The sequence below is a fragment of the Camelina sativa genome, chromosome 14 (genome assembly GCF_000633955.1).
Source record: "Camelina sativa cultivar DH55 chromosome 14, Cs, whole genome shotgun sequence".
Lineage (NCBI taxonomy): Eukaryota > Viridiplantae > Streptophyta > Magnoliopsida > Brassicales > Brassicaceae > Camelina > Camelina sativa.
The window spans coordinates 4,206,812-4,219,610 of record NC_025698.1 but is presented as its reverse complement, the minus strand read 5'-3'; the positions used below and the strand labels follow the sequence as shown (position 1 = coordinate 4,219,610).

The following is a 12,799-nucleotide window of genomic DNA, read 5'->3' as shown; positions in this document are numbered from 1 at the left end:
TCATCAAGCGGATACTTTGCATTATCATGCTCCAGCAACTTTAGAAGCTCCTCTCGTACCATTTTATCTGCAACCTCAATAGGAGTAGGAGGAACAACAGAACTTCTGTCTCCGTCAGCTGAAAGTAACGAGTTCCTAATTATTTCCAATGAAGCAGCTGGAGGTCTAGGAAGATCTCTCTGCAAGACCTTGGATCTCTTCTTAAGCAATGCCTGTTGTCTTGCTTCTTCCTCAGCCTTTTCCCTCGCTATCCTGTCTGACATGTCTTCCTCAATTTTCTCTTCTGGCTCTTCACTTTCCTCTGGAGGAAGTTGTGGAACTATTTGGTACTCGTTCTTTGGCTGAGGAAGCCCAGTCAAACCAGAGCGTAAACTCCTTTTAGCTTCCTCTCGTCTCTGCCTCTCAAGTTTAGCATTTTCGTGCATGTCCATGTCTTCATTAATGTGAAGTTCATCCCTGAACGGAGTCCCTTTGGGTATCATAGAAAAAGAAGATCCATCCCTTGACGGAGTCAAGCCAATTCTTGGAGTAAGACCAGCACCACCAGGAGTCATCGAAGGGGTCAACATTGGATTAGGAGTTTGAATCTCCTTCTTCCTTGGAGTGACCCCAGTAAAGTCAGAAGGGTGCAACTCAGGATTTTCTCCTCCTAGCAAAGGTGTCTGAGAGTCTCTTAATCTAGCCAGGTTTTCTGCTTCCATCATAATAGCATCCTTTTTACCAGAAGGGGTTCTTTGTGGCGTCCTCATAGGTGTCATTCCTTGCCTTGGTGTTTGTGAGTAATTCGCCAAAAGTGCACGAGTAGCAGCGCTTCCTTCTGTTAGCTCCTCATTCTCTGCAAGAAGGTCACTGGCGTAGCCCATCTTAGCAATTTCTTCTAGCTCGTGGTCTGAAATCTGAGGTGGTGGTAACATCAGCTTTGATCTCTTTCTAACAGCTTCAGGATCATTCAGCTTGTTCGCTTGCAATATAGCTGCTGGGGCATCCTGTCTCTGAGCAATTTTGTTCCTAGCAACATCTTGTTTGCGTAACTGTGCTTCTACATCAGCTCTTCTTTTGCCTTCCAGCTCTTCAATGGTTGTTGGAAATTTAACTTGGTCAGCAGGACGATCTTCATCTGCAGTATCATAGAATCCTGCAGGTGCCCTCTTTTCAAAAGGAATTTCTGCATTATAGTCGATTCCCTTTCTCTTCCTTTTCCTATGTCTTCCATCAATCCCAGCTGCTTTTAGTTCTCTTCTCTTTTGAAGAGAAGCAAGCCTTCTAGCTTCCTCAAGTTGTTTTTCTCTAGCTTTTCTTTTAGCCTTCTTTCCCCTAGTGTTAGCCAACCTAGCTCTTGCTTCAGAAAGCATTTCCTTCTCATCTTCGTCCATATCTACGGGATCAGGACGAGCAGGCTTTGCTTCTGGGTTTGGATCAATCTCACCAGGACGAAGTTTCCGTGGATCATCCGCTGCATCATAATTCTCGTCCTTAGTACACGCTAAATCAAGAAGCTTTTCATACCTCTCAAGGCATTGAGATGGCGTACGGCCAACAATAGGAGCAATAGTTCTCCACTGAGTAGGCAGAAGCTTTGCAAGATGTAGAAGCTTCTCATCTTCTTCTCTGGTCCATTCAGTCTATATAACATCACAAAAACAAATCAGCTTCTAATTCAAAAGCATAAACAACCCTAACAATACTCCAAAAGTCCTACAATCGCTAACAATTTGTACGAACTTCAGAAACAAATCAATACATGTATACCACTAAACCTCTACAAGTACCAAGCTAACAAACCACCTATAGGCCTAAATTCAAACTATATCTTTCATTATTTCCCAGATCCAAAACAAATTTGTTTATTATCGAACACTACCACTGAAGAGAAGGAAAAGGCGCACATACCTTTTTGATGGAAGGATCGAGCCACTCGTACCAGCGAGCTTTACACTGTTTGGCAGATTTACGAACGAGAAGAGACGAGATCCGAGCCCATTGGTTCTTACCATACTTCATAACGGCGGCCTTGAGAATCTCATCTTCGGTGTTCTTCCACACACCTCCCTTAATCATAATCCTCATCTTCGCTCAACTGTTTTTGATCCAAACGCACTCCAAATTCAAGGTCTGTAAAGCTTAATGCTCGTGGAAATCAGCAGAACGAAGCACAGGAGGAAGCGAGCGAGAGAGAGAGTAACCCTAGATTAGGGTTGGAACCAACGGAGAAGAAAAGAAGATTCAATCGAACACTACTATACTATAATAGCCCTTTTCTTTTTAATTTTTTTTGTTTTTTTTCCTCCCAAATCATAAATATCAGAATATAGTTATGGGCCTAACCGACTGGACCAATTCCGTACTTAATGGGCCGTTTTAAAGTGATAGATTAATAGCATCGTTTTTTTTATGTCATCTTGAGCCACTGTTGTCTCTTTCCTCTGAACGCGAAGAAGCAGCAGAGAGAGAGAGAGAGAGAGAGAGAGAGAGCACGAAGCACTAAAACCCTAGTAGAGAGAGCAATGGTGAAGCTCACGGCTGATTTGATCTGGAAAAGTCCTCACTTCTTCAATGCCGTCAAGGAGCGAGAATTGGATCTACGAGGTATAAACTTCTTCTTTTTCCAATTATTCTATGGTTTTCGTAACCCTAAATACACACCTGCGCTGAGTAATCGTTTGTTGTTTTTGCTGCAGGTAACAAGATACCTGTAATCGAGAACTTGGGTGCTACTGAGGTACTTCGTTACTCTGTTTTTGCCAGACGTGTTCTATCTAGTTTCGATTCTTCTTTGCCTGTCATCTGAAGATTTTTGTAGATGCGGGCTGTATTGAATGTTCTTAAAGTCTGCTTGTTGGGTTTCTGCATTCAAGTATTTTGAAAAAGTTCATTGAAAGAAACATTGCTGAACTGGAGCAATTTGCTCCTTTTGTCTTCGTTGGCATCTGTATTTCCAACTCTTCAGGAGTGTATCTGTGTGTATCTGTGGCTTGGTGTGATACTAATTTTTTGCTTTACTATGGATTCTTTACTTTTGAGAGCTAGTCTTCTTTTCTAAGAAGTCCTCCTATAGATTTTGTGTTAGGCCATGTTAATATGCATGTTTGAGGCTCTCTATTATGCTGTAGTGAGCCTCCTTCGTATTTTATTACTTAAGATGAATTGCTTTTGATAGGTATACTAATGAACTTTTGTTGCTTTGCTTACAGGACCAATTCGATACAATTGATCTGTCTGACAATGAGATAGTTAAGCTAGAAAACTTTCCATACCTCAACCGCTTAGGAACTTTGCTCATCAATAACAATCGGATCACCCGGATTAATCCTAATCTTGGAGGTAACCTCTACATGCGTCTTGTAATTTAAAAAATATGTAAATTCGAACACATTGTTTGCGTTGGTGATTAAGCGTGTTGTATTTATCGTATGGTTGTACTTCTGCAGAATTCCTGCCGAAGCTTCACTCTTTGGTCCTTACAAACAACAGGCTTGTGAATTTGGTTGAAATTGACCCCCTTGCCTCCATTCCGAAGCTGCAGTACCTTAGTTTGTTAGATAATAATATCACCAAAAAGCCAAATTATCGCCTTTATGTGATTCACAAGATAAAATCTCTTCGAGTACTGGATTTCATAAAAATCAAAGCCAAGGTAAGAGAACCTTATTCTGTACATTTAACAGATTATATATGGTGATAGAATATGTTAAAAGAAAGACCATTTTACCTGACAAACATTGGTTCTTAACAGGAGAGAGCTGAAGCTGCAGCTTTGTTTTCATCCAAAGAAGCAGAAGAGGAGGCTAAGAAAGTTTCTCACGAGGAGGTTAAAAAAGTGCCAGAAACTGCAGAAAACCCAGAGACTCCGAAAGTGGTGGCCCCAACACAGGAGCAAATTTTAGCAATCAAGGTGCGATCATCTCTAAATCATGTCATGTTGGTTTTACAGTTGAGTAGCTTAGGAAGGTTATAATTTTATTTTTCCAAGATGAAAACCACAAAAACTCCAGGAATTGGGTGTTGGAAGAGGATGGAAACTGGATAGGACCAAGCATATTTGCTGATTTGTTTGTCTTTAACTTAAGGTTGTGTGTTTGATAGTAACTTTGGTGTTTCGTTTTCATGATGTTCCAGGCTGCAATTATCAACTCCCAGACGATAGAAGAAATTGCCAGACTTGAACAGGTCCCTTGCTTTTTTTATCAAATTTGTGCCTGATGATGTTGGTTTTGGATGATTTTGACAGCTTTGTTTTGTTTTGGTTGGTGGACATATAGGCTTTGAAGTTTGGCCAGGTTCCTGCAGGCCTGATAATTCCTGATAACAAGCCTGCATCTGGGGAACAAACCATGCTTGATGTTAATGAAGATTCTGCTCCCATGGAGGTAGGGTTCTTGTAATAAAATGTTGCTCCTTGTTCCATGATTCTTATGGTTTAAAGTTCTTGGTTTTTTGTGCGTTAAAGTCCTTCTGGAGAAGTTAGAATGACTACGTGTGAGTTGTTTGCTTGACTGGTTGATGTTGCTAGTTTGAATTCATAAAACCAATTGCATAAACATTTTTGGTAGTTGGTTTATTATGAACTAAAAGCTCCTGCAATTTTCTTGTCCTTCAGGAATAGAAGAAAGTGTTGGAAATGCTCTTCCAGTCGAGGTAGCTACTGCTCGAGTGGTCAGTAATTGTTTCTGACAAGCGGTCCTGTAAGGTTTCTGTCAGTTTGTTAGGAACTCATGCGCAACAGGTGGAACCTGTAAACTAGTTACTGCTCGAGAGCATCTGTTTTTGAACCCTTAAAAAGAGTGGCAAAGAGGATTGTAGTCTTTAGTCTGTATCCGCAGAGAGAAGAGAGGATAACACAGGATTTGCTTATGCTCTTTTTCGCACTATAGTTTCTTCTAGACTTTTTGTGTAACTCGTCGATCGATGTCATGATACTTAATTAGATCAAGAAATCGCATGACGCAAGCTAAAGAATCTTCACCATTCAATTAAACTGACTTGTCATTAAACGGATCTCTTGATCAGGAACTCCCAACTTTTAAGGAATTTGTCCAAATGAAACCAACAAAGAAAGTAATATGAAGAAAGATATCGTTTTATGTGTTCTCTCTATCTCTTAGTTGCAGGGCTCAGGAGCAATGCCTAGGCGGGAATTGGGGACGTCAAACAAGATCCTCAGATTCTGTTGTTGGAGATTAGCGATCACGTTTAGAACAGCGTTAGCGTTCTGCGGTATTCCGGCCATGGATAGACACGCCAGCGTTCCAGCGCTGCTGTGGATAAGCGTATTCTCCACCGGCAGCTTCAGGTCGAGTGACGTCATGTGCAGGGTTATCTTTGGCGCCACATTCTCGTTATCCGCCGTGAAACACGTATCAAACGCTCCCAACGTTGAGAATGACCCATTCACCTAGAGTTAACAACAAGATTAAATTATATTACTAATTATACGTAGCAGAATTGTGATATTAACGAACTTAATTACCTGCTTCCTAAACTCGTCTCTAATGGCTTCGTAAACGGGTTGAGCAAAACGGGTTATGACGGTGCCGGAGTCGATGATTGTTCCGGCGCCGGAACTTGAGTCGAACGTCCAGAACTTTTGGTCAACGGGGACCTGAACCGAACCGACACTCACTCCCGTGAGATTGACATAGTAAAGCGACGGACGGCGAGGGTTACGGAGGAGTGGGGTGTATCTGATGGATTTGGGTTGACCCAAGAGACCCAGTTTCAACGACCCGGAGAAGTAGAAGGACCTGAAGCTAGGGAGGCAGTATGAGAACACTCCCGAGTAAAGCGACGATATTTGTGAGACCAGCGACATGGGCCCGCGTCCTAGGCCCATTAGTCCTTGCGGAGGTAGAGAATTGCCTGACGCGGAGTTGATGCAGCCGAAGGAGAAATTTGGGATGACGTCGGAGGATAACGTCAGTGTGTCTTGGACGAGGTTTGCGGAGAAGGATGAACCTCCACCGTAGGATTGGTTGAATGAGCAGATGGACGGTTGTAGTGAGGAGGAAGGGCACGTGAGGCCATGTGCTTGTGTGCATTGTGCGGTGGAGCAAGAGACTGTTGAGTAAGTGGAGGAGGAGTTCGGGTTGAAAGAAGGTGAGTCGGCTGAACAGCCGGAGCAGCCGGAGCAAGGGACCCAAACGGCGTCGTTGCTTGTGTCTAGGACCATGAACATGAGCTGTGGGGGAGTGCCGAGTTTGGCTCGGACGACGTAGTTTCCTGTGTGGAGCTGGTTACCGGAGGCGATGGGGACGGAGATTGGTTTTGGTTTACCGGAGACGAGGCTTGAGAGGTAGGTGAGGCGGTGGGAGTCGGAGGAGGCCATGTGAAGGACGGTGTCTATCACGGAGGAAGAGGCGTGAGTGGGTGCGAAAGGTGAGCATTTGGCGTTAATTGGGATGATGGAGAGATCGTCGGAGCCGTCAGGAGCTGCGGTCGCACATGGGTCACGTGTGTCGGTGGTGAATGCGAACGGCACGAGAAGAGTAAAGAAGAAGAAGCAATGGAGAGCTGAGGAAGCCATGGATTTAAGATAACGTGATTGTGTTGATATATTTAGATAGCATTCGCTGAGTGAGTGAGTGCAATGTTTTCGTACGTCTTTATATATATGGCCAAAGAGTTATTAAAGTACGAAAGTGTCCCTTATTTGAAACATGATTGGTGGGATCCGGTCCGTTCTAACTGGCACTAGCACAACTTGATAATCATGTGTGCGAGTTATAATGGTAAAATGTGTGTTCTTCGGTAAATTTGGTCAAAATGTCTGATTTGGCTCTCTAATGGCGTGTCAGCGCGGTGGGATCCAAGCATCGATACATCTCTTACCTTTATGGCCAATATCTCATGAAACTTAACAAAATACAACAGTTCGAGTTGATACTACCTTATTCCTTTGATACTAACTAACTGTATCTTGAATACAGTTCATACGTTGATGTAAGTTTTGAGGGTTGAAAAAGAAGAAAGAAGTCACGAGGAGACATGGAGTGTGTTGGAAAGTAGCCAGTACATCAGTCAAAGGACCAAAAGCATATCGCATGTGAAGTGAAATGTGATTTGGATAGTGATGATAAAAACAAAACCAAACGAACCAATAATTATGATGCCAAAATCAGGACAAACTATATAACAGACTGTTATTTGCTTTTTTCGTTCTTTTCCCTTTCGGTTGGGGCAAGTGAACTATATATTTAATATTTTACACCTATTTAGTTATCGTATATGTCTTGTTTCTAATGATTCTCAAATTATAATTTGTAATTTTGTAGGGTCTTTATGTTAGCTTTTAGTCTTTTTTACCAACACTTATCTTAGCACACAGGGAAAGAAAAAATCATGGTGCTCTAATGAAAGTGAACAATCTTTTGATTTTTAGAGTCCGTGACTCGTGACTCGTGAGCCTTCGTTATCGTGTTGACAGTGACAAATCGACGTTTTCTCTATTTCGTCATTTACTCTCATTGTTCTTTCACGAGACCTCTTACATATTTATTATCCTGAAAATTGTCATATATAACCGGCCAAAAAACAAAAGTCATAATCTTTCTTTTTACCTTTTGTCCATCCATCCAATATAATACTACTAGCATTTACATGATCTACATCCAATTATATCTTCTAGTAGCAATTTGCTAAATGACCCTTGCCTAATGAGTGATCATTTTCGATATTATATATGACCAAAAAATGTTGTAATATATGCTATATCTAATCGTCAAAACAAAACTTATCCAACGCCCAAAACATTTCGAACATCCCACAAGGCAGATCAATCATAGCCGGCCAAAGTTCCAATCTTACGAGCTAGCCTACATTGACAACCAGTTTGCTCTGTACATGCCCTTCATACTGTTTTGATGCAACAATATTATTCAATCCTCAATCATAAAAAAAAATATACCGATGAATATGAATACAACAACACATATACTGAGCCAAGCAATGTTTCTGTCGCTCTTATTAGCTTACATTCACACCAATGCGTTGGGAAGTAAGCTGGTGAATTCTTACTTTGCTTCCATTACATAGCTTAAACTTCACAAAATTAAAAAGATGGTTTTGATATCCCTTTGCATTTGTACATTATCTCCTGAGAAATGAAAGATGATTCGATATTCCGTTAAAATGGCTACTTGTACCAAAAGGGAGAAGTAGGCTATAGACGAACTTTGACATTGACAATGTCTAGATATAAACTTATGATTGATCACGTGGGTTATGATTGATGACGACTAACAAACTTGAGAAGGATGAACATTGAATGAAGTGTCTTACTTATTACGCAAGAAGCTAAACTTGTGTACCTGCTTTTATGCTGAAGCATCATCCTTTGGTTTAATTATCACAACAGGACAATGCGCGTGGTTGGTGCAGTAGTTGCTTACACTTCCCAAAAACATTCTATTTTAAGAAAAAAACTGGATTCAATACTGGCTTTTTCTCGCCAAATAAGGTTTCACTAGCTAAAGAACGCACAGTAGTGTTGGTATAAACATTTTGAAAGGCAAAAAGATTCCTCGATGCAGTTTTATGTTAGATGAGGAGAGAAATGTCCCCTCGAACATATAGGCTAACTGCATATATGTATTGTAACCATGGCAGAGACAAGTACAAAGATTAACATTTACTCAGTTCTGATTTAGTAGGATTTGTTCAAGCTTCACTTAGACCAATCTGGTTCTAACTATTAGGCCAAAAAAGCTTCAAATATATGTAACCGACGGCTTATAGGAAACGAGTGCAGATTCTAATTCATCCACGTACAGACAAAGATGCAAATGAGAATAAAAATCAATAGTCAGAAGCCAGCAAGGGAAAAACTAATTCAGCATATCAACCAAAGATTAAACACCTTGAAATTGATGTAAAGCTTTCATCAGTGTTACATTGTATCAACATATAGCAAGATACTAGAGTGGAAGAAGAGATATATATATATATATACCTCTTAATGCGGCCATAAGCCCGGGAACCTATGACAAGAAGATCAGCATGCAATTCCTCTACAGCTTCACAGATCTTATACTTGGGATCCCCAACTACCACTTGGGTTTTCACAGTTACCTGAAATCATTGCTCGTACATCACCATCCTCAAAATCAATTAAATCACACATAAGTAATTCCTCCATACTCTAATCATTTATTAAATTAGCAACTGGATCTGGACTATGAGTTTTCTTTTTCTTTTTGACTATGAGGTTATAATTATCATTCTAACAGGGGAAAGTAAAACACAACTCACTGATTTCTCAGCACAAATTCGATGAGCGTGTTCGAGGATAGTATCGGTGATCCGCTTCTGGTGTTGTTCGATTGCAGCGGTGAAAGCAGGAACCTCAAGACCACCTTTCATCGCAAAACTCACAGAGTCAATTCAACAAACACCATAACCATCCATATATATATGATCAATCATAAACATCAATTAGGGAACAAAATTAGCAGTAGTAAACGAGACTAAACTGGGACCGCCGAAAGGGATGGTGCCGGGACTAACACCAGCGGCGACAGATGGCGAAGGCTGGACATGGAGCACGACGAATGATGAATCGGGAGAAGACGATGAGAGCTTGAGGTTGTCCAGAGCCCACCTTAAAGCTTCCATACTCACCTCGCTTCCATCTACGGCCACAACAACGCAACTCAAGCTTCCTGAAACATCCATGACTTCTTTCTTCGATCTCTCCTCGATCTTTCTTGTGCTAAGTTTGTTTTTGTGATATTTTCAATCAACAACAACTCTTTGGAAAGTTCAAGAGGACGATGGCTTCCAGCACGTCTCTCCCTAGTCCCTAATTTAAAATTCGAACAAAAAGGGTATATCTGTCATTTCATAGCTGAATTATGTAGTTATTAGGGAGTGAAAAAATATTTTAAAAAAAAATCATTTAAGTGCTAATATATAAATTTGAGTAAAGTTGTCTCCGCGCGTGGATTTCAGACGCGCCAGCATTCGTTGTTGACTTGTCTTCTCTCTCTTCTCTCTCTTCTCTCGACCCCCTCGATTTCTGATCGCCGATCTCCGTGTACTGTTGTACTGGTGAGGATTTTTTTTTCCTCAGATTTGTGTAGAGATGAAGAAAAACATGGATGTGTTCGATTTCAAAGAAGACGACGAGGTCGCTGAATCCGCAGCTGGAAAGTTGTTGGAAAAATTCTCAAACCCTAGCCCGTACAATTCTCCGGTTCTCCAACGCCTACGCATCCGAAGCTGTAAGTTCTTCTTCTTCTTCTTCTTCTTCTTCTTCTTCCTCTTTTTAACTTCAAATGTTCATATATACAAAATTCCTCGCTTCGGTTTCAACTCTGGAAAACAAATAAAACAATTTAGGAATATAGTGTATAGTTGAATGAACATTGCTTTGTTTCTGGAGCTTGTAAGAACTAATTTGTAAACGTATATAAGATACTTATGGGCATGGTTAATTGTTGCCAGTCTGCAATGAGAAAGGTGTTCAGAAACAAGAACCTGAAGGCCCAAGTTGTTCTGTAGACGATCATCATTGTGAAGATGCTCCCACTTTAATTACAGAAGCTGAGGATCCCTGTACGAGTCTCACATTTGGTTTGGAAACCAGTGACCATTTAAAAGAAGCAGATGCAGAAGAGTACGTCGATGATGGTTTGATGTTTGGTTTGAATACTGAAGACGTTGTAAAAGAAACAGATGTTGATCACGATGATCATGGGATGATGTTTGGTTTGGATATCGAGGACGACATAGAAGAAACAGATGTTGATCATGGATTAGCAAGTTTCTCTTGTCAACCAGGGGATAAAAGTTACTACGCTGAAACTTCATCATATAGTCAACGCCAATTGAACTCATCCCTTTCAGATTCTGAATCCAGTGTATGTGAATCTACCTTGTGTTGCTTATCTCATGTATGTTTAAAAGCCTTGCAATTTTAATCGCTTCACTTTTTTGCAGCAGGAGGAAAATGATATGGTGTCTGCTATTGAAAGCTTCAGCGATCGATCTGCCTTGAGTGAAACTTCTGATTCAGAAAGTGATGAAGGTACATGCTTCAGCTTTTCATTATATTTCCTCACTGATATACTTCGATGTCTCGCCTATGTCTGACCGGGTATTGTTTTCAATGTTATATGTGCTGAAAGATTGGATGGCTGAACACGGCTTCAGCGATGTGGAAAAGGTAATGAGTTTGTTAATTTCTTAACCAATGTTAAAGTAAGAGTGATAATTTGTTGACTGATGCCTTCCACATCTCAGATTGACACAAGTACAGCTGTTACAATGACTTCGGAGTATGTTATACTTAAGGATATGCACTGTGCTGCGTCTCTGGTAATCTTTTCGTGCAATGGCATAAAAATAAAGAGTCACCTCACAAATAATGAAGAAGGGGCATTTTCTTGTGAATTTGGAGTTGAAGACGTAGTTAGTATTCAATACAATTGGTACCAACATGTGAGTTATTCATATATGTTGTGCTTTTCATTTTGAAGGATACTTTATGGGCACACTTTCTATCGGTTTTACAATTTTTGCTGGTCGTAGGTTGGATTGATCATTCTCAGAATTCAATTTCTACTGAAGGATGAAAAATGCCATAAAGATATGCAACACACCACAGGTACCCTTGGCTATTGTTTTTCGGCTTTTTAGGCTATCATATAATGTTACAAGCCATCTTGATATAATCCTACCGTATATTACTTCATGTGGTTTCCAGACATTGAGGAGTTAAAGATTGCGGTAAAAGAACTCAATTGGCCTGAGAAGCAACAAAAGATAAACTCGCTGCATGTGAAATACCCGGCTGTGTGGAATGCTGACTTTCAGTAAGCTTCTAATATTTTCTAATTAAAAATTACATTTTCTCTACCCACGTTTATTTAGAAAGTCTATTTGCATACTCTGCTATTGAGAAAGATAATTTGTGAGATATCTGAAATGTTGGAAATTGGTAACTACACTCATTTATGAGTATGAGTCATTTTGTTAGAATTCTATGAGAACCTAAACTTAATCAGGATATTCGACTTAAAGCCTTTAAAGCTTAAAAATTGAAAACGCCTTAAGTGAAAAGCTGAATGCATATAAAAGGAATGACTTTAGACTTCCCTGTGGGAAAAACTGGACCAAATCTTAAGAAATCTAACACTGGGTTCATATTTAGTTTTTGTTACATTGTTGGCGCATTTGTGAGTTATTGTTTCAATTCCTCTCATATCTGTTTCTTTGTTGTAGGGCTGACGTGGAAGTATCAGGGGATAACTTGAATCAACATAAGCGTTATTTTCCAAGGTAAATCTTCTCTATAACAGCTGTTTTTATGTCTTTCTGGATTCAGATGTTAGCTTCTGTTCTAGTAATGGGATACATTGTCCAAAGGGCATCACTATTTATACATTATGGCTCTCTAAAGTGGATAACTGAACATGTGCATTTCCTGTCATTTCATCTTCCAAATTATCTCTTTAGCAATATGCAAGTTTGTGGCAGTCAATTAAGGGGTCTTAGCATAAAAGATAGTGCACTAAGTCGAGGAAACATGATTTTAACTTGGACCAACAATTGGATATGTCATTCTCAAATTATGAGCTTTCAATGATTGAAGTTCTGGAATGATTGCAGTTAATTCATGTTTATTGGGTCACGTTTTCTATGGTGGTGCAAATTCTTACCCAAAAATTGTGAAGCACTGGGAGATGGTATTTTATATGAATTGCTAGTTTTATGTTGTCTTTTCAGCTTTGATGAACCATTTGAAGATGTTGTCTATCCAAAGGGAGACCCAGATGCTGTTTCCATCTGCAAAAGAGATGTTGAG

General features: G+C 40.2%; 5 protein-coding genes across 7 annotated transcripts in view; 2 read left to right on the top strand and 3 right to left on the bottom strand.

Annotated features, from left to right (window-relative positions):
• Positions 1–2,268, bottom strand: part of LOC104739573 (cell division cycle 5-like protein) — a 4,551-nt gene extending 2,283 nt beyond the window's left edge. Inside the window, exons 1-2 of one of the 3 annotated variants that reach the window (XM_010459977.2) lie at positions 1,891–2,268; positions 189–1,622 (exon numbers count right to left, since the gene is read on the bottom strand). In XM_010459977.2, the coding sequence (XP_010458279.1) occupies positions 189–1,622; positions 1,891–2,067 (1,611 nt within the window). In that variant the 5' untranslated portion in view covers positions 2,068–2,268. The remainder of the gene's footprint in view (positions 1–188; positions 1,623–1,890) is intronic. The other 2 variants (XM_010459974.2, XM_010459975.2) reach the window with 2 other exon arrangements.
• LOC104739572 (U2 small nuclear ribonucleoprotein A') lies at positions 2,397–4,894 on the top strand. The gene is made up of 8 exons (XM_010459973.2): positions 2,397–2,586; positions 2,679–2,719; positions 3,192–3,321; positions 3,429–3,634; positions 3,734–3,892; positions 4,117–4,167; positions 4,260–4,367; positions 4,598–4,894. Exons 1-8 carry the CDS (start codon positions 2,505–2,507, stop codon positions 4,601–4,603), a joined length of 783 nt encoding a protein of 260 aa, XP_010458275.1. The 5' UTR covers positions 2,397–2,504; the 3' UTR covers positions 4,604–4,894.
• Positions 4,966–6,520, bottom strand: LOC104739571 (aspartyl protease AED3-like). Its single transcript, XM_010459972.2, has 2 exons — positions 5,468–6,520; positions 4,966–5,392 (listed from the first exon to the last, which is right to left on the bottom strand). Exons 1-2 carry the CDS (start codon positions 6,518–6,520, stop codon positions 5,099–5,101), a joined length of 1,347 nt encoding a protein of 448 aa, XP_010458274.1. The 3' UTR covers positions 4,966–5,098.
• LOC104739570 (universal stress protein A-like protein) lies at positions 7,776–9,784 on the bottom strand. Its single transcript, XM_010459970.2, has 5 exons — positions 9,465–9,784; positions 9,244–9,347; positions 8,945–9,063; positions 8,304–8,400; positions 7,776–8,089 (listed from the first exon to the last, which is right to left on the bottom strand). Exons 1-4 carry the CDS (start codon positions 9,664–9,666, stop codon positions 8,310–8,312), a joined length of 516 nt encoding a protein of 171 aa, XP_010458272.1. The 5' UTR covers positions 9,667–9,784; the 3' UTR covers positions 7,776–8,089; positions 8,304–8,309.
• The window catches only part of LOC104739569 (probable ubiquitin-like-specific protease 2B), a 6,490-nt gene continuing 3,611 nt past the window's right edge, over positions 9,921–12,799 (top strand). Inside the window, exons 1-9 of the mRNA XM_010459969.2 lie at positions 9,921–10,214; positions 10,438–10,853; positions 10,933–11,020; positions 11,121–11,158; positions 11,236–11,433; positions 11,524–11,599; positions 11,699–11,807; positions 12,217–12,273; positions 12,721–12,798. Coding sequence (XP_010458271.1) covers positions 10,076–10,214; positions 10,438–10,853; positions 10,933–11,020; positions 11,121–11,158; positions 11,236–11,433; positions 11,524–11,599; positions 11,699–11,807; positions 12,217–12,273; positions 12,721–12,798 — 1,199 coding nt within the window. The 5' untranslated portion in view covers positions 9,921–10,075. The remainder of the gene's footprint in view (positions 10,215–10,437; positions 10,854–10,932; positions 11,021–11,120; positions 11,159–11,235; positions 11,434–11,523; positions 11,600–11,698; positions 11,808–12,216; positions 12,274–12,720; position 12,799) is intronic.

Excerpts from the sequence above, each read along its gene's own strand:
- LOC104739570 (XM_010459970.2), bottom strand. The coding sequence starts at position 9,666 with ATGGATGTTTCAGGAAGCTTGAGTTGCGTTGTTGTGGCCGTAGATGGA. Across the intron at positions 9,348-9,464 it reads CATCCCTTTCGGCGGTCCCA|GTGGTCTTGAGGTTCCTGCT; the intron begins GTTTAGTCTCGT and ends TTGCGATGAAAG. Across the intron at positions 9,064-9,243 it reads GAATTTGTGCTGAGAAATCA|GTAACTGTGAAAACCCAAGT; the intron begins GTGAGTTGTGTT and ends CAATGATTTCAG.
- LOC104739572 (XM_010459973.2), top strand. The coding sequence starts at position 2,505 with ATGGTGAAGCTCACGGCTGATTTGATCTGGAAAAGTCCTCACTTCTTC. Across the intron at positions 3,635-3,733 it reads TCATAAAAATCAAAGCCAAG|GAGAGAGCTGAAGCTGCAGC; the intron begins GTAAGAGAACCT and ends GGTTCTTAACAG. Across the intron at positions 4,168-4,259 it reads AAATTGCCAGACTTGAACAG|GCTTTGAAGTTTGGCCAGGT; the intron begins GTCCCTTGCTTT and ends GTGGACATATAG.
- LOC104739571 (XM_010459972.2), bottom strand. The coding sequence starts at position 6,520 with ATGGCTTCCTCAGCTCTCCATTGCTTCTTCTTCTTTACTCTTCTCGTG. Across the intron at positions 5,393-5,467 it reads GAGACGAGTTTAGGAAGCAG|GTGAATGGGTCATTCTCAAC; the intron begins GTAATTAAGTTC and ends TGTTAACTCTAG.